The sequence below is a fragment of the Nansenia antarctica genome (assembly GCF_963989245.1).
Source record: "Nansenia antarctica genome assembly, chromosome: 9".
Classification (NCBI taxonomy): domain Eukaryota; kingdom Metazoa; phylum Chordata; class Actinopteri; order Argentiniformes; family Microstomatidae; genus Nansenia; species Nansenia antarctica.
In genome coordinates, this window is record NC_137679.1 from 18606009 (window position 1) to 18627035 (window position 21027).

Consider the following 21027-nt stretch of genomic DNA (forward strand, 5'->3'; position numbering starts at 1 on the left):
CGACATGTCAATTAGTTAGTTGCACACCCATCTGTCCAGCCTTCAGTCTCCAGCCTGTCATCAGAGGCAGAGGTCACCAACCATTCATCATCATTATGATTATCATTATTGAGAATCATGTTCCTTATTGTTGACATTTTTTAGGGGACCCACTATTGCCGTCCATTTAATGGACCATCTTGCTTGGGATAAACCGTGGTAGAATATCAGTAGAATAGACAAACTTTAAAATGCTAAGCTCTATTTCATTGATAAACAACATTGCACACGAATGTGATGAGCATGGATATGCACTGTCTGCACTCACTCAATGTATTCTAACTGCTGACAGATTCTGTTAATACAAGTAAGAAATAGATTGTCTATCATCTTATCTTCTGATTCGGAGCTATGTGTTTGCGACACATAGTCTGCCAGACAATAGCAGAGAGAACAGGCCGTGGCTGGAGTGGGCAAGATTTTTACACACACACACACACACGCACGCACACACACACACACACACACACACACACACACACACACACACTCACACACACACACACACGCACGCACGCACACGCACACGCACACACACACACACACACACACACACACAGACGACCAGACGACCTTGACCATCACATTGGAGACATGGTGAAGGACGCTCATATCCATGGTACCCCCTTATGTGCATGAGCTGTTTCTACAAGTTAGCGCTCTTTCATAATCAGTTCCTCGTGTAACGACTTCCTGAGCTCAGTCTCTAACTTCACCAGATCAGTATGCGTTTGCTCTTTTAACTGCTCCAGCGAGTAAGGAGGTAAGGAGGACTCTGTCTCTGTTACAGTGACATGCTCTGCAACTCTCCACACTCCTTGTGCCTCTAGGGCTTTTTGCTTCTTGTAACAGATTAGATAATATCATTTTGGAACGTTGTCTTAATTGCCCCTGAAGGTAATTTTTGGGAGAACCAGGTTGTAGCCCCATGATCACTTGGTTTGTCTGTTAGCAGACCCATCTGGCTCAACCAATTTCCATTTCTGGCAAACCTCTTGTAAACAAAGTACAGATGCTTCTATAGATTCTCCTCACATTGATAAAAACTGATTCGCTATTATGTCCCTGCTCCCATAAACCAAGGTCATTATTGTATTAGGTGCCACTGGGGGGCGCTACAACCTGGTTCTGCACAGCTATGGGCACTGCTGGGCTTTGTGCATCCCTATGTGCTTCTACCGACTATGCCAAAAATGAAGTGTCACAGAAGCCAAGAGGGCGAGAATACAAAGTTATCTGGTTCACTGATGCGTAGATACACACCACACAACGATAAAAGTTCAACAAGGAGGTTTATTTTGACTGGGGAGTCTGGATCCAGGGAAAAGGGGCCAGTCCAAAGAGAGGTGTAAAACTGTTAGATTTGGAATAAAGTCCAGTGCAAGATAGAGCACACAGTCCTATATTTTCTTTACAGCTTTAGATAAATGTGAAAGTCAATTGACAATATAAATTCTAAATAATAAACAGCAATGAAAACATTGTTTCATTAACATTTTTCCTAGATAAGTATGATTTATGACACCCAGGTCTTTATTATAGTGGATTTTGCATTTTCAAAGTTAGGGGCATCATGTGCATAAAAACGCTTCTCTCATCATGCTGTCGTTCGGCCCCACCTATTCCCAGGGGTCTGACACTTTGTGGGTTGTTACTAAGCATCCTCTGCTCCAGCCTCTCCAAAGGGCAGCCCCCTAGATCCACCAGAACAAAATATATGCACTTTTGAATGTGTACACAGTACCTATTGTGCATTATTGGGTACAGTACCGGTTTGTGCCCACAGGAGGCGCCCTTTAATATTATGGGCTATTTTGGGGCTTTCTTGCACCCTGACTATACCCCCTTGAACTGGTCACCATTGGGACTAGGAGCACCGTGTCAGGACAAGTGCTTTTAAAACGTATTATTTAAAACCCCAATGATGTCCCGGGTCAACTGGACCCGAACAGTACGAAAGGGTCCAAAAAGTGAACATCACACAAGGGTTAACCCATGGCTTCTGGTTGGGGAATGAAAGGACAGTCACTGTGGGAACATCATCTATGCACTTCCTGGTGAAACCTGTAACTGAAGCTGTGTAGAGGAGCAGCTCTAACCATGGCAACTCTTCTTCCTGTTTCAGCCTCTGTCTATAGCCCGGTTAGCAACAGGATAGGTGTGATCTGATTTGACAAAGGGGGGATGAGAGAGGGCCATATATTGTTCCCGGAAAGGAGAAATAACATTGTGGTCCATCTCTCACAACACTCCCCCCCCCCCCAATGCTTACAAAACCACATGTTTCTGATTCTGAGCCACGCCTCACAGTGATTTTCTATATTCACAGGCTTGGCTGAGGCTGAGCAACACCCACTGGGGGAGGGGTGTGAACAGACAGAGCGGCTGAACAGAGGAGGTGTGGTGGGCCAAATGACTTTTATGAGAACAACTGCATTAGATTGTTTTCAAGTGTTTTCGTTTCATGATGCGGTCAGGTTTGTTTGGGAATTGTTTACAAAACCAGGCCAACTGTTTATCCAAAAACACAGTGCGTCACAATGCGTTCATGGGATCAATATTTGCTTTCGGTGCCAGATATGAACTGGATGTGAGCACTGTTGAATATCTTATCTGTGGACTGTACTTCATGTCTCTCAGGGCTAGTTGACTACATGTGACTCAGAGTTGTGATGAAACACAGACATAAAGCTTGTATGAATGTGACATCAACGTGAGACAAACCCTTGTCATGATGTCATGATGATGACCCGACTTATGTGTCACTGGAGTTTCTCATCTGGATTCCCTGTTGGACTGATATTGACACTTGGGCTGTTCAGATTACTAATACACTCACATACACACACACACACACACACACACACACACACACACACACACACACACACACACACACACACACACACACACACACAGAGGTGATGCATGTTTGGTATCTGGCCAGGCTGAACCCCTGTCAGGGGCTTAGGGTTTCATTTTTTGTCAATTTAAAGCTCATTTCCTCTCTCAGAAGACTCATGGCACCTCTAGCAGGTCATATACAGGACAGCAACTATATTTTTTTCAGACATGAAAGGTAAGAGTTCTGTAGTATACACATTACAGTAAGATTGATACAGGATTGCTATCTTATATCAATATTATTGTTATGTGTATATAGAACTCACAATGTGTGTGTGTGTGTGTGTGTGTGTGTGTGTGTGTGTGTGTGTGTGTGTGTGTGTGTGTGTGTGCATCAGTGTGTGTGTGTGTGTGTGTGTGTGTGTGTGTGTGTGTGTGAGCATTCGTGGGAGTATGTGTTCACATGTACAGTATATTGTTGTAATACATGGGATGGAATGAGGAACATTCCTGATTCCGTTCCATGCATTACAATGAGCCCGTCCTCTGATTTCTACCTCCACCAGCCTCCCCTAGTACACATTTTTTATCTACGGTTGTCACAACCAATATTATTTACGTTGGACTGCCATCCTGTGGCATTGACCATCTCTTTCAGTTTGGTTGCTTATAGCTTCACTTGATGCATGTATATCTTATTATAGAGGGAGAAAAATGTCAAGGACCCTTTGATCACGTATTTAGAAATTGTAGGACCTCAAGTGCAAAGAACTGGACAGCACCTTGCTCAGCACAGGTAGATTGTTGCTGTTGAAATGTTACCATTGACTAGGTGCCACAGCATACATTAAATACACAAACAATGAAAGTCGCTGAGCTATGGTGAAATACACATTCGAAGAGCAGGTCCCAGAGCTAAGGTAAAATAGAGTAGGTCACAGAGTGAAGGTAAAAATATACACCGGTAGAGCAGGTCCCAGAGGAAAATCCTCAAATAAATAAATATATTCTAAGTGCTGGCAAGTATGTAGCATTAGGTCCGAACTGTAAGTCCAAACAGTAATACATAATATACCAGGGTGTCTGATAAAGCAGATTCTAAAAAAGGTAGTCAAAACTAAATGTGAACGGTTAGTGTCACTCGCACATCCGAGTAACAATGATGTATCAACACTACTACCATTGTAACAGGAGAGGGCGCCAGACTACACAATTGTTTCATAGTATGTCCTTGTAGTCAAAGTAGCCTTGACAAGAGAAGACAGAATTTGACTGGTTTACAAATACAGTACTAACATGGGAGGTACTAGCCTGTCATTGTTGGTGGGGGTGCAGTAGATAAGGTATACCAAGCTAATAGTCATAGTAGGTAAATGTCTTTATAATCAATCAGTGTGAAAAATAATGTGTTGTGTTTTCATCTTAATCTTTTTCAGAATAGAATATGTCTATTTGGCCAAGACCAATTCAGTTTCTGAGTCAATGGCTTATTCCTTTTCCTTGTCTTTTCTGTTTAAGATATGTTATATATGAGGTTGAGATAAAAAATAAAATAATAGAAAAAAAGGCAGTTCAAAGTCATTCTGAAATAGTAGCTATATCAAAACAGTCCTAGCATTCTTGTACCATGTATCACAGATACCGCAACCCTTACCTCTACACATAGCAATGCTCTTATGTCAATAATGGATTGTCTAGTTGATATGACGCGTATATCAAATCTGTAGAAACCATTTAAAACCTGAGCTACAGGATCAAAATCGTAAGCATGATCAAATTCTAATTTTTCATTTTCAACACATTTGCTTCACTCCAATTGCTTCAATTATTATTTTGACAACACAACACTAGCATTGGTTGGACATAATGCAATGAAAAAACACATAAGACATATTGAAGTAATTGTTTGAATAGTTAGGGCTATTAGGCATAAACTGAGCATAAAACTTTCAGCATTTAAATTGTAATTATGCAGTCTCTTTACACCCACAACGATTTAAAAATGTGAGCAGAGACCGATTATGTTATCTCGTTCTAATTTGGAATGTATTCAAGCCGAAAAATATTAAAACAACTGAAACAGAATTCATATTGATTTTGTGTTCCGCCCATTGCGCGCTGTTTATGCAAAACAACCCACAGACCCTATGGATGAATGAATACTAATATTAAGTCCAGTCCGTGCATTTGAATGAAACTCTGTGACGCATTTTACTCGTTGCTTGCTTATGGCGATTGTGTGTCACAGGCAAAGTATGTGCACATCAAACATGTGGAACTGGGTATGGTTTGATTCAGTACATCACCAGAGAAATGTGCATTTATTTGGATATTTGGAAATCTATCTATCTATCTATCTATCTATCTATCTATCTATCTATCTATCTATCTATCTATCTATCTATCTATCTATCTATCTATCTATCATCCATCCATCCATCCATCCATCCATCCATCCACCCATCCATCCATTCATCCATCCATCCATCCATCACTTGGCTACAAGCTATATATTTCAAGTCCAATATAGACATATTTTTGAACTTCGGAGATATTTGTTTATTTGTTTATCAAGGTCGACACTAACATGTATCATCATGCACATCTAATTGTAATATGATTAGGGTTAGTCTCTATTTTGAGTGAATTTGCATGCTTTCACGGTGTGCTGCTGCAACATGATCTAATCTGTCCACCACATTCGTTCTATCCAACAAAATAATGTTTACAGTTTAAATGAAAAATACGCTCCAGACAATTGCATTTTCCCTATAGCAAACATTTATTTCGTAGGCTATTTCAGACACAGCGGATAACATACCGGTTCTGTTGGAATAGGGGCCCAAAGAATGTCCATGAGCTGACTTCTAAATAATGTGTCAATATAAATCCTAGTCAGGGAATAAGAAAGAGGCCTAATTAGCAGTATCAGATATTACACACGCATGCTACACCTTCCTTGTAACCAACTATTGTGTGCAGCTCTTTGGATAAGCACTGTAAGCACGACCACGTCCACTAGATCCTTATAATAAGATCCAGTATGGCTCCAGATCAGATGGAGGAGAAGACCGTCAGCCGGCAGCCGAGGAATGTCCCTGCGGTGTCTTTGTTTACACGGCCCGCGCACGCACGCGTCTTGTGAAAGTGATGTTGATGACAATATTAGAATAAGTAAGTTTGATTATTAGAAGCCTAATCAATCATATTGCAATAAACATACCCCAATATGATATACCTTAATAGCTTATATAAAACATAATTATACATATAATTAGGCTATATTATAAACATCATAATGATATTTAAAAATATATTTAAAGCCACCCTTAATGTGAAATGCTGCAGAAACAGAACGTTTCCAATATAACATAATTTTTTATTTAAAAATGATGTTATATTGGAAACGTTCTGTTATTGTAATGTGTATATAGAACTCTATATAATATACACATTACATAATATAATAATATTACATAATATAATAATATATACTTTATATTATGATCAATTTATGCATTGTCAAACGAAGAAAACACAGTTATCCACCCCGCACCAGTCCAGTCCAGTTATTCTCCATGCCTTACCCCATGCCCTCGGCTCTCTGCGTGTCTCTGTGAGAGAGAGCCCAGTCTTGTTTACAGCAGTGATTCTACAGAGTGAGTGGAGAGACCGACAACGAGAGCAAGTGATCATAGGATTGCTGCTTAACTGAAGCTGTCCGGGCAAAATAAAAACATCACAGTATAACCAACACACGCGCTCTTAGGATATAACGGAGGATTTTGGGGTGCAAGTACCGTTACTCTACCCAAACCGAAGCTATAAAGCTCCAGATCCCTTTCTCTTGCGTGGCACAAGTCTTTTTTTCCGCTGCAAAACAGATCGACTGCGTTAACGGAGAAGACAGACAGTGCAGGAGGGGGGGGGCAAATTGGTGAAACAATTTCTGTTCTGGCGGATATTTTTGGATCGAACCCCTGTTGAAGCCCTGGCTCATTGAACGGAATAACGGTTCATTCATTTGTCATCCCAAATCAACCATCACCCTGTGGACTTGGCTGGCCGTGTGTTTTCTTCGTTATTCCGATCCTTCTGACAGAAATTAATGGTTGAAAATTGGAATTTTCTCTGGTCTACAACAAGTCTATATCATTCAATTGCCACACAGAAAAGGTCGTGCGCATCCTTACTGGTGTTTCAAGAGATGGAGACTGAGGATGCGGATTACTGTCATCTGTCGAATAAAATCAGTGGCTCGAATGTCTTGCCATCAGCCATCCTTAAACCACTGTGTGTTTGGCAAGAATAACGAATTGTTTAATTTATTTGTATGTATTATTTTTTAAGGGAATCCAATACTACACACCGCTCAATTTCGAGACTGATAACAAGAGGAGCCAAACCACGGATTTGTATCGAACTGTCAACGAGTGTAATTTGCTGGAGCACGTTTTTATTGTTTTTTCACTTTTTGTGAGCTGGTGGCATCTCAATTTCCCACTATTTTCTATTCACGAATCAAGTTGTTTGATTTTTAGAGAGGTGAATAATTTACAGGAATGAGATCTGGGACAGAGAGGCATAATTCGACCTTGTTTTGGGGTCTGATGCTGTCTGTCTCCACGATCTGCCTCTGGTCCGCAAATGGAGAAAGTAAGTGCTGTCCTATAATAACCGGGTAGCTAGGTCTTTTTTCTAGCCTTAAAGTTTAAGTTAATTAATTTGAGCCGTTATTTATGTATTCACCCGCTCATCTTACCATGTTGCGTGTGATGATGGACTGATGTGACATTGTAGCATTGATCTTTAACTACAACTTTGTTACAGCAGCTGTGTTGTTGTGAGAACAACTTCCCAGGTCTGGCTGCACTGTCGAAGTGAATATCTGTAGAAGGACAGACTGACAATCTACCGTTCAAATACATAGCCAGTATAGATAGGCTACAGCAACATTTATACTATTTTAAATAAGATATCGCAAATGGTTCCTTCTATAGACACATTCGAAATGACGACCAATTAAGGGTGTTAAAGGTGTAGCCTAGTAATTCTGGTTGTCATGTTTCCACGACACACATGTGTTTTTTCGAGTGTTACTCAAGCTCATAATAAAAAATAAAAATAAACTATATTATCGAGTCATTTATCCATGGTAATTGACGCCGTACAAATGGTAACATCCTTGCAAACGAACAAGGATGGATCCAAGGATGAAGGTTACTACTTGGACCATGTGGCCATTTTGCATTTCGTAGTGGTGCTTAACGCACGATTTCTAAGTCGCAATTTCGTGCTGCGCATGCACATGCACGCGCACAGAGAACCTACTCAAATATATATATATTTTTAGATTTGATCAATCAAAATACAGAAACACGTGTTATAAATGCATCGGACTTCAAGTCACCGCGCAAATTTCATCTAAGTAGTTCCCAAATATGTGTAACAAACAAGCGCTTTAAATACATGGTTCAATAATAGGCTATTGAAACAATGTATGGGAAATTGTGATGGGATATAGAGTACCTTGAGATTTCTAGCTCTTATTTCGATTGAACATAACGGGTGTTCTCAAAATACATCGGCTCAGTTCTCCCTCTGTTTACACTTTCAGTGCCATGGTCCATATGTAGCCGTGTGTGTCCCGATGTATCAAAACAGCTCTGTCAGGAATTTACAAATAGTTCCCACAAGCATCATGACTTTGAAAGACTGAAAAGCTTGTAAAGAAGTGGATTTATTTTCCTTAGCATTAACATAGTGTATTAGAAGGTCTTCAGCTTTCCCTAGTACTTTGGTCTTTCACTTTTTTCTGGGTGATTAATATATGGTTATTGAAACAGTGTTAACCACTGGAGTAGAATAAGAAAAGATGTTTGTGAAGAAGATTGCTATGCCTTATTTTAAGGTCTGTCACTATGCATGGCATGATATGGCAGCCAGCTGGGCAAGTCTCTTTTTGGGGGGTGTGATGACAGGGGGGTCAGACTCAAGATGTGAGTATAAGTTGCTCTTATACCTGTCTAGTTACATGGTATTTACAACATTGTTGCATTGACCAGTATTTATTCCACTTATAATAACAAATTGCACTCAATTCAATCTATTACTTATTTCTAACTTATTACACAGTCATTTTGTCATTGTTTTGAAGGTGTAATTGGATATGGAAGTGGAGTGAAATAATTACAGCCTTATTACGCAGGTATAAAGCAAACTTAAATGAAACATGTTACCAAACATCTTGTCTAATTACTTTTATATAGGGGGAATGTCCCTGTAATTCGTAATTGTAAGTCGCTTTGGATAAAAGCGTCTGCTAAATGGCAAAATTATTAATTATTAAAACAAAACAACATAGAACTTGATGATTTATTTATTTATTTAAAAAGCAAGCACACATAAATACAAAACCTACATGTAAAAGGATAACATCTTTGAGGATAAAACACAATAAAGTCCAAGACCTATTTCCCTTATGGTGCTCAATCGCTATAGGGCAAGAGTGCATTGGCCACCTCAAAGGCACTTCATTTGATGCTTGGAATATTCATACAATACATACAATAGCTACAAATACACAATCCTCGTCAAGACAAGGTCAGTAAAACAGAGATCTAACATGACCTCGCATTACAAAGACTAGGCTACCTCATTAACCGCTCCTTGACAGCTGTTGCAGACTTTTGTGGTAAACTGATGGTAAACTGTTCCATTCTACAGAAGTATAAACAAGTATTCTCCCCAGATAAGCTCTTAAACCTATACAATACAACATCAGTAGCACTGGCTCTGGTGGAATAGTGTCTCTGAGATGATGAAGATGGACCAAAACTATTGAATTATCTAAATGTTCAGAAAATATATGGCCAGTTGTGGCCATTAGAAATATTTACTGTAACAGCTCACTTTGATCGTGTTTGAGTTTGACTGCTGTTAAGCTGCTTAGTGAAATCTCTAAGGCTAAACACCATGTAGTGGGTCAATAGACTAGAGGGCCTTCAGAACCAACCATTTGCATTTCTCAATGTTCTAAACATGACTTGGGATTCAACATGTTAGATGTTATTGAGTGGGTTAGGGTGGGTTAGGACAAGAATATATTTGCTGATTATTCACCTCTTTAAGATGAGTGTATTAAAAACATGTCAGTCCACGTAATGCCATTGGATATGTTGTTCAGTGCTCTCACTGCCATGGCACCAAAGTGGTTACAGTATCTGCTTTAAATACCAATGCAGTGCTCATCAGAGTGTTCCTTCTCACTGAGGGGGTCAAAAGAACAGACAACCAGGCAACCTGCTTCACACCGTGAACTCTGTCTTTAGAAGGGCGTTTATCCATGTGATGTTTTGGTGATGTTGTATTGCTAGAGTGTTGATGTATCCATGTAGATATCATAGATAGAGACTAGCTGTCTGGGATGAGGAGGCAATGGGGGACGTGGGAGAGTGGAGATGATCTAGCCATGGAAATGAGGCAGGGAAGGAATGACCTCAATTAGCATTAAAAAAGGAGGGATTCAGGGGTATTGACCAGTGCCGTCAGGCCAGCGTCTCATCGACTGTGAATCACATGGTGATGCACTTCTCAGCTCCCCGCTGGGCTGGGCTGGCCAGTGAGTGACCCTCAGACTCTGTAGCTAGGGGAGCTGCTGGAAAGCTTTTACTCTTGAACTTTAGGGTTTCATTTTCATTGTCCCTGAGTAGATCGTGACACAGAGGATGGTAATGGCCCTCTTCTGAGACTGGACCTCAAAGCCATTTGACTCGTTGCTTTTTAATAATCTGTCAACGCCGATAAAATGTAATTAAGCTCCCTTTTAACTCTCACCACAGCAAACTTTCCATGTCATGGCGTCCAAGTATATGGCAAACAAGACTATGATTCACACGCACAGAGAGGGAGAGAGAGAGAGAGAGAGAGAGAGAGAGAGAGAGAGAGAGAGAGAGAGAGAGAGAGAGAGAGAGAGAGAGAGAGAGAGAGAGAGAGAGAGAGAGAGAGAGAGAGAGAGAGAGAGAGAGAGAGAGAGAGAGAGAGAGAGAGAGAGAGAGAGAGAGAGAGAGAGAGAGAACGTTGGTGTTTGGAAATAGAATGTGCAAAAATACACTCGCTAGGGAAACAGACATGGTTTTGTTGATTGGAAGAGTGGCGAGTTTGTGAACTGTTTTGTTGGGCTTTACCGTTCACACGGGCAGCCTCTGGACAGTTTGGCTAAAGACACATTCTCCCCTAGCCACCATCACACAGACACTGTAGGTGAACTAGTCCATTATTAGCCAGCATGGCCCCTGACTTCTCAGTAGCCTAGAAAAAAGTTGTCTGGGATTCAGGAGTTAAAGTACAATGGAGATGAATGATATCGTCACCTAGAGCTCTCATTCCATGTTTTCGGTTTAATCTCTAGTGTCCTCTTTTTATATACTATGGCCAGTCAATCCCACCTACCAACAACATCCACAGTCCGTCCAGGCCTCACCACGCAGACATACTGGCGTTCATATTACGTGACGACCACGTCCATGGCTCCGGACGATCTGAATGGCTATCACCAAGGTTACACAGAGAGGGGTAGACAAGGCTTTTGCCTTTTGGATTTGACTTCCAAGCACCCCCCCCCCTCTACCTTTGGCTGAGGAGTAGGGAGCACTGCGGTACGTCACTCCTCGTGACCGGGACTACTGACTCAGACGTGAATGCACCCTCTCTGAGACAGCGAGGCTCCCATTGCATCTCGTGACTAGGAGTGTGTGGTCTCTCTCCATGCCCCCCCCACCCCCCCCACAGCCCTGGCTCCGCTGAGGGGGCAGTGATGTTGACATGTCGTGTCTCACCCCCAGCAAGGGAGTCCGAGTGTGTGCGTGTGAGTGTGTGCGTGTGTGCGTGCGAGTATGTGTGTGTGTGTGCGTGCGAGTATGTGTGTGTGCATGCGCGCGTGTGTGAGTGTGTTCTGTGCAACTCGCAGCAAATACACAGCGTGGCAGCAGCCTGACTCACTGGCTCGGCCCTGTGTGTGTGTGTGTGTGTGTGTGTGTGTGTGTGTGTGTGTGTGTGTGTGTGTGTGGGGGGACGAGAAACTGTGTCACTATGCTAGTTTGGGAGAGTGCAGTCAAAATGCTGTCCTACGGCTCCTCCAGGCTGCCAGCTGAGGTCTACAATGCTTAATTAAACACTTGTTTAAAGTGGCCTGTCAGAGTATTTGCTCATATGCAATCTCTAGCCAGCCGCACATACATCATCACAGGCAGGGAGTTTAATGATCCGTGGTGCAGCCTATTGTATCATTTTGGAGATAATGGCTAATGTTAGCTCTCCTAATAGATGGCACATGTAGCAATGACAAGCTGTAGATCAGAAGACTGTTGGGCAGATTCATATTGAATAGTAAGGGACTATAGTAAGGGCCTTTCATCACGTTCTGTTTCCTTTACTATACTGTTTATTTGATTTGTTTGCCAAAAATGATCACTAGGTAAATTAGCGGCGATGCAATGTAGTATAGGACATGTAGCGTATTGTACCTCAACAGCCCTACAGTTAGGCAAAGCAGAAAGTGTTACCGGAATGTCAACTACAAACCCATAAAATGTCACTATAAACTATTTTAAAACATGGCAGGTATGTGTGTGTGTGTGTGCGTGTGTTTGTGTGCGTGTCCTGTGTGCATGTGCATGTGCATGTGTGTTTGCCCGCCCGTGCTGGAGGTTTTGAACGGTTTTGCGTGTGTGTGTGTGTGTGTGTGTGTGGGAGTGTAGTGTTTCTGCTTGGGGTCTGATATCTGAGCCTGTTCTTTTGATGTGAGGACCATGGAGGGGAAGTGGCCCACCACAGACCACTGGTCAGATGACTTCCAGCATGTGGGAGATTAAGTCAAGTGGAGATGGCAGGTGTGAGGGACTAGTAGAGGCAGTGAGCCGCCCTGTCTCTGGCCCTAGCCTAGCCTAGCTTAGCATCATCACCACAGAGAGAGCAGGGTCCCAGCTCCGCCTGGCAGCAGCAGTAGTCCACACCTAAAAGAAAACAAAGGTTGTGAGAAACGGACAATAACGTGTGGTAATGAGTAAAGTGGACATGGATATCGTTGTTCTACCGAAACAGCAGACAGGAAAAGCACCGTGTTCTGATCGACAGGAACTTGTGGCTGATTAAACCCAATAAGCGCCCAGCCCCCTAATGCCTTTCACTCCCATCACATTAAACATCAGAGCCAAGAAAAAAGACTTCCTCTCCACAAACAACCTTCCTGGAGTTTACAGCAGGAAGGCCGGAAAATGATACAATTATGCCCCTTTTTCCGAGAACGGCCTGGTACCGGACTGTTAAATGGTTTCAGTAACCCCTGATAAAACAGCTCCAGATACCCATCTAACCCCTACAGGGGCCCCCCGCTTCCTCTGTTGTTATGAGATGCAGCTTAACCTGTCAGTCACCCTTCAGTCCAAACAGTATTTAATCTGTTTTAATCTGTGATAGATCGCACATGATAGGATGAATCGTCATGATTTTAGTCAGGATGTTTTGAAGTTGTTATCAGTCGGGTTGTTTACCTGCCTCTTTGAGTTGTTGTTTCAGAAGAGCGTTTTTTGCTGTGCGATGATTTGATCGGTTGTCTTGATTACACCTGCACAGGGTTTTTTTCCAGGGTCACACAGGGTGTGTGTGTGTGTGTGTGTGTGTGTGTGTGTGTGTGTGTGTGTGTGTGTGTGTGTGTGTGTGTGTGAGCATGAGATGACATTCCGGTGGAAGGCCAGGGCAAGGTTATCAATCATAAACATGAGACACTGGATCCCATTACGCTCTGCAGATATGTGTGTTTACTCAGCAGTGTGAAAAGCACAGAGGGACAGGAAGGGACACTTGTTCTGTGTGCACTTATCTCACAGCGAGGACAGTGGCTCACACATACACCCATATACCATATATGGCATCTTCTTTTAGCTCCACAATTGTATCCTAGTATGACAAGCCATTTTGATGTTAAATGTATTAAATAGGGATGTGCTTTTGTATTCCTTGAACTTAACTCTAATCTATTGCTGATTGGCTGTTAGCTCACAACAAATGGATTGGCCTGGGCAAGATGCACAGATCCCTAGGGCTTAGCTGGAGGCAGCAACCCCCTCAATCATTTTCTAAGGAAATGATTGGAATTCCTGGTACTTAAAATGGCTAATGACTACAACAAGGGAGTGAGAAGGGGGAGGTGGGGGTTTATTTGTTTCTCTTTTGCTCTCGTTCGCTCTCTCGCTCTCTCGCTCGCTCTCTCCCTCTCTGTCTCTCTCTGTCTCTCTCTCTCTCTCTCTCTCTCTCTCTCTCTCTCTCTCTCACACTCTCTCCTTCTTTCTTTCTTTCTTTCTTTCTTTCTGTCTTGTAAGTCAGAGTGGAGGATGTGGTTTGAGGCATGGTTGAGAGCAGGGAGGTAGTGACACGTTCAGGTATACAGTAGGAATGTCTGAGGAGAGTTAAGAGGCTCAGACAGTCAGAATAGTCCCACTCTACTGTAGCCTCCAAAAACACGTCTCATTTATTCCGCTGTGTCCTTTTATCACCCCCGCATTAACACGATGATACTAAGGCTTCAGATAGCTATGCTTGGCAGAAACCCTATCTCTCCCTATGCCACAATATCCCCCCGCTCTCTCTGCCACCACCCCCACCCCCCACCCTCCCCCCACCTCTTGCCAGACTCCCCCTGATTTTATTAATGCCTCCAACAGGAAGTGAGGCCTAGAGTTTCTCTTTACTAACAAACAAATTAGCCTTTGTGTTTGAGTCGCTGCACCCCTCCCCCCCTCTCTCTGGCTGCTGGAGGAGCAAGGGAGAAAATTCTCAATGAAACAAAGAAGACATGCAGCTCCATGGCTCACAAGTGGAGCCCCAGGGCATTAGTGTCGATAGGAGAAAGCAAATACTATTTTCTACCAGAGTAATCATTTATGTTCTAAATTTGGAAGAGTGCAAGCACACTGACAGGAGCAAATAAAGGCCATTCATCCTGATAAACACTGTGCTTCCTATTTTTGGCAGGATAGATCGAACAAAGACATTCAAGCAGGGATCTCTTCTGTCATTACTGGAGTGGAATCTCATTCACTTTCCGAAACATTTGGAGCATTGAGATTTTTGAAATGGTTCCGTTGGTGTCGCATGGATAATCATTCATATGAAAATAGAGATGGTATCTTTAGCGTCAACAACAACAACAACAGTTTGATCCAATTGACATAGGCTCTGCTGTTAGCAGCTGGTCAGTTTGTTGTTTGTGGTCAGTGTTGTGAAATTCAACTTGTTGTTGTCTAACAGCAGAGAGTTAGATGGTGTTGTTGACATCAGGATCCGAGAGGGAGATTGAAAACATGAGTGTTTGTCTCAGTGGGACGGGCCCCGTGACGCTGCCCCGCTCAGAGGGTGTCCTAAGCCTCTGTAAGAACATAACAGGTTTATCCAAAGGAGCTCATATGTCAAGACATTTCTTCTTACTGATCGTTTCACATTCTGAGTAACATACTGTACCGGGTCTCTCTTGAAAAAAAGAGGATCAATAAACGTTAAATAACATTTTAAGCCACTTTGGTATTGACCTGTGGGTCACTCCGTGTTCCCCTTCTCGGTATTTTTAGCTTATCTCATGCATGTTTCCGTTTCTGTCACACAGCATAGTACTTCTATAAATGACTGTTACCTGCTTTGACGAGGCTGATGAGTTGTAGCGTGTGTGTGTGTGCCCTCCCCCCCCCCGCTGTGGGTTAGAGTATGTCAACACTGGCTTCTGTTTGTACTCAAAGCTGTAGCTCAATGCATCTGTGTGTATGGGCTGTTTAAAGAGGAGACTCCTATGATTCATAATTGTCATCATTACATGTTTATGGACTCAGAGGGGATGGTTTGCGAGAAATATTTCAAGGATTTTATGACCTTGAATAATGAAAGCTATGACATGAGGATGATATAGTGTACCATGATATAGTGTAAATGTATTTATGATGAGATTCAGTTCCCTAACTATTGGCCTACCCTCTCCGTATGAGACACTTCATAATACAGTACGTTTGTCCTTAAAGAATCATTTCAGTCTGAATTATTGTTTTGTTTACGTTCAGACAGTAGGTCCCGCATGATCAGTCACATATAGAGATAAATAGCGGAAGTGTTTGGTGTGATGTGTTGCAGAGGATGTGGTACAGTAGCATTCTCTAGATGGTGATATCCCATCAGCGTAGCTGTGCATGAATAATACATGAAGAGAGTGTGTGTGAGGACAATCCAGGCGATCCAGCCACTGTGGTTTTGTGTGTTGTTTGTGCCAAGCGGTGATAGGATGGGACGTTTTTAAACATAGGGGTTATCCTGGGTGAAGGAGTAACAACACCCTTCTAGAAAGAATCGCAGATCCCAGATCTTATCAAAATATGTCAATAAAAAAGGGACTCTAAATATTTACCCATGCGTTTGAGTAAAAACTTCCTAAGACTACTCAGTATTAAGAGCACACTCACCTTAGATGACCCTCTGTGTGCTAGTCTCTGTTTTCTATCCCAGTGTGAATGCCTGCTACAGACGGTGTTGTCACTTTAGACCATCATTCCTCTAGGAGAAGGGAGGTTGGGGGGGAGAGGAGGAGTAAAATGAATAGTTACAACCGTGAAACACAAGCAACAATAAGCTTTTGTACATGGAGGGAGAGGACAAAGCATGGCCTACATAGTATAGCATAACACAAAAAGTCCTGTTTTAAGCTGCTATGAGTCCAGATATTCCCCGAGATGCTCTTCAAGATTAGATTTAAACCTATTTACGCCACTTTACTGTGTGCATGTTATGTTGGCGCTCTCTTTTGTTTCTTACAGTATGACGGGAATGTGCTGGTAGTTTAACCCTTTAAGCCAGGTCATCGTGTGGAAAGGGATATACATTTAATTAATGGGATTTCCATGGTAGAATTAAGGATGAACAGATACATAAAATAAGGCACGGTATGTACAGTAGACAGATGAATAAACAAATCCTATTTGTGAATGAATGAGCATAAAACCAATTATATTGAGGTTTCTCTAATGTACAGTATGTTCAACACATACACATGTCTTCAAATGGCTGAACTGTCCAATCGTTTGGAGGCGCATCCTTAACCCTCCTTTTCCTCTCTCTCTTCTCCAGTCTGTGGTCCAAGTTTCGATATCCGCAATGAGATCGGTGAGTTCAGGCGCCTGGAGAACTGCACGGTGGTGGAGGGCTACCTGCAGATCCTCCTCATCGGAGACAAGACCAACAACCTGGAGCTCTTCCGGACCCTCAGCTTCCCCAAGCTGACCGTCATCACCGACTACCTGCTGCTGTTCCGCGTGTCGGGCCTGGACAGCCTCAGCACGCTCTTTCCCAACCTCAGTGTCATCCGCGGACGCAACCTCTTCTACAACTACGCCCTGGTCATCTTCGAGATGACCAGTCTGAAGGACATCGGGCTGTACAACCTGAGGAACATCACGCGAGGGGCCATCCGGATCGAGAAGAACCCCGAGCTCTGCTACCTGGACTCGGTGGACTGGTCGCTCATCATGGACGCCGAGTTCAACAACTTTATTGCTGGGAACAAGCAGTCCAAGGAGTGTGGGGACGTCTGCCCCGGGATCATGGAAGACAACCCGCAGTGCATCAAGACCAGCTTTAATGACAACTACAGCTCCCGCTGTTGGACCTCCAATCACTGCCAGAAAGGTAAGAGCTAAGGGGCTTTTCATTTCACTGGCGTCGTCAACAGGGTCCCAGTCAAACATCACACAGTACAGTCAAACATCACACACTACAGTCAAACATCACACACTACAGTCAAACATCACACACTACAGTCAAACATCACACACTACAGTCAAACATCACACACTACAGTCAAACATCACACAGTACAGGAGTCCCAGTCAAACATCACACACTACAGTCAAACATCACACACTACAGTCAAACATCACACAGTACAGGAGTCCGAGTCAAACATCACACACTACAGTCAAACATCACACAGTCCAGTCAAACATCACACACTACAGTCAAACATCACACAGTACAGTCAAACATCACACAGTACAGGCTGTACAGACTGCAGAGAGCTCCTATTTATTCCTTTTTTTCCCTTTTTTTTTTTACTATCTTTGTCGATGCTCTGCAGAAAATGAGATGTGATGTTGGTTTTTAAAAAAGTTTTAAGGTAGATTATTTCTCCAATAACTGGGGCGTTTGGCAGTGTTTGTGTATACCACTTGTGATGCAAGCCTTTGCAGAGGTGTCTTTGATCTAGGTAGGTGGGTTCTCAGCCTTGCAAACATTCTGAAATTGTACATTTCTTCACCCGGTGAACAAATCCCATGAATCTATTCAGTGTTTTGCCTTCGTTTCTGTCAGCCAACAGGATTGTCCCCCATCCAGTAAAAACATTTCCTCTCAGTTTATATTATGGAGACCTTGTCTTTAGATCAAGCTATTTGTGGAGAGAAGGATGGGTGCATTCTATAGCTCCAGGTATTACATAAATGTGTACTCAGGTGTAGGCCTGGTGGTCACCAACAGCAACAAGCCTATAGGGAGAAGGTAAGAGCCCGGGCAGTGTGGTGCCAGGACAACGACCTCTCCCTCAACATCAGCAAAACCAAGGGACTGATCCTGGACTACAGGACGAAGAAGAGGAGGGGAGGGGGGTTGACGGGGAGGTTGACGTGGTTGAAGTCAAGAGGTTCAGCAGCTTCAAGTTCCTCAGTGCCCACCACAACACTGAGAACTTAAAATGGACCCATTTTTTTGGGTCAGTTTTGCCTGTTTCTCCTAAGGCAGTAAAATAAATTTGGCATGGCCAGTCAGATCCTCACCAACTTGTACAGATGCACCATGGAGAGCATCCTAAATTTCGTTGTTTGGTACCTGTACTGTAGCAATGACAATAAAGTCCATTCATTCATTCATTCATTCATTCATTCATCCTGGCCGGCTGTACCTCTGCCTGGTACGACAGCTGCACCGTCTTAGACCACAAGGCTCTGCAGAGGGTGGTGAAGGCAGCACAGTCTGTCCCTGCTGCTCACCTACACCTAAGACAATCTGCACTGACTCACTATACGTCAACCGCACACACACACACACACACACACACACACATACACACACACACGCACACTCCCTCTCTCCTATCACACACACACACGCACGCACGCACAAGCACACACACATGCACGCACGCACGCACGCACACACACACACACACACACACACACACACACACACACACACACACACACACACACACACATGCACTGTTGGGAGGAGTAAGCATTTCATTGTACAATTTACAACTGCATGCTATGCTTATGACCAATAGACTTTGACTTTGTCTTGAGTTGGTTACAGTTGCTCTGTGCCAAATAAGGAGCCAGTCTACCTGTCTGGACCATATCATGTCAATATTTATATTATCTTATCTGATGTGATAAGATGAGTTTGACTACAGTTAAGTGCAATTAATTAACTGTTGCCATATGAAAACAGTATGAAATGGTTTAGATATCTAGCGCATCTTTCATTGGATCATGTATAGTTATAATGGGAAAATGTAATTTAAAATGTAATTTAACCATGCCTGATAGATTCTGTGGCAGGCGTTTTACTCATTTAGGATTCAGGCAACTAATAACAAGATATAGTGGGAAACTTGTTCACTGTGGTTTCGTTGTGTTGTTGTCTTCCCTAGGCATTGTGGGTGTTATTAAGAGTTTATGTGTGGCTCGGAGGGTGACATCAGTGCCACGGTATTGGCCAACTAGACTCCCATCGTCTCGTGTTTGTTTGTTTTGTCTAGACAATGACACCGACAATAGACCCCGAAAACAAATAAAGGAAATCATGGCTTCCTTAGTGACCATTTGTGTTTCTGTAGACAATAAATGGTGTTTATTGTTGTGATTATAACAATGTTTTTGGGTGCAGGGTTAAGTCAATGAGGATGTGAAAGGTTTGTTTGCAAGGCTTTCTCTAGTGTAGCTTCCTGTATGCTGTATCGCTGGACTGACCTGCAGCTGTGGCCATTCTAGATTGACTGTTGAATGAACTTCTCTGATATGCTTTAACAGATTTGCTTATTCTTTTATCTGATGGTGGGCCAGATCTTTGTTTTTCATTAGATGTGCCTTTCTACAATAGAAAGTGGAGGAAGGGCATTTGACATTTTAGCCTCCACAGCTCTGTTCTATCAGAGAGCCAAGCTGAGGTCAGGGTAAATCCATTCACTAAGAGAGCCTTGAGGTCTCACAAGGCTGCAGATAAACACTCAAAGTATAGAGATATACTGTACATTGTGGAAGAAGTACACTGGGATTTGATAATAGGACAGAATGATTCATTTAGAGGGTTTGTTGTTTTGGCGGCTTAAGAGTCAGCAGAGCTGTAGTGGATTTGTTTGACGGTGTTTAGGGATCGCCTAGCAGAGATGAGACTTCTCTCTGGCTTGCTCTTTGAAGGGCAGATCCTCTGCTTCTCTCCTCCCCTCTGCATAATTGCCTTGTTTTTCTCCTCTACAGATGTTTCTTCTAGGGCGTGCAGCAGTGGTTTCGTAGTCAATACGGACCAGTCCTCTCTTTAATTACAGTTCAGTCCATGACTAGGGAGATGCTGCCTGCCTCCAGTAGTATGCTATTCTGGACCCTTGTTTGTTCGGCTGTATTCAAACAAGACCCGATCCGACCAGTGAAATTGAATTACGGTCAGATTAGAGAGTGTCACGTCCTTTCATGATGAGAAGGTGGAAATAGCACCAGTTGCTGGTTTTGGTAAGCCAGGTTAATTCCTAACCTGAGGCTGTAAGTTCCTCGCCTGGTGCCTGGGAAGCGTGTGGGGTTGCCTAGGCCGCTGTTTGGCCGCCCTTTTGTCTTGGGGAGAGAGAGAGAGGCAGAGCAGAGCAGAGCACGGGCTGTGGAGACGGCGGGGGGTGTGGGGTGCTCTTTAGTGGGCGTGTGGAGAGGAGCTCAACAGAGACGCTCACCATCCATGTGTGTGTGTGGTGGGGGGGGGTTGGAGGGGAAAATGTCACAGAAATGTCAAGTGTACAAGCACAACGGCGAGCTCTCACCGGGGGAGAACACAGCCCGGCTCCCTCCATCACCT

The 21027-nt window shown here is 43.1% G+C and overlaps 1 protein-coding gene across 1 annotated transcript in view; it reads left to right on the top strand.

Moving 5' to 3' along the window:
* Positions 1-7445: 7445 nt before the first annotated feature.
* The window catches only part of igf1ra (insulin-like growth factor 1a receptor), a gene marked incomplete at both ends in the record, with an annotated part of 87499 nt that continues 73917 nt past the window's right edge, over positions 7446-21027 (top strand). Inside the window, 2 exons of the mRNA XM_080539320.1 lie at positions 7446-7539; positions 17044-17601. Of these exons, the coding sequence (XP_080395446.1) occupies positions 7446-7539; positions 17044-17601 (652 nt within the window). The remainder of the gene's footprint in view (positions 7540-17043; positions 17602-21027) is intronic.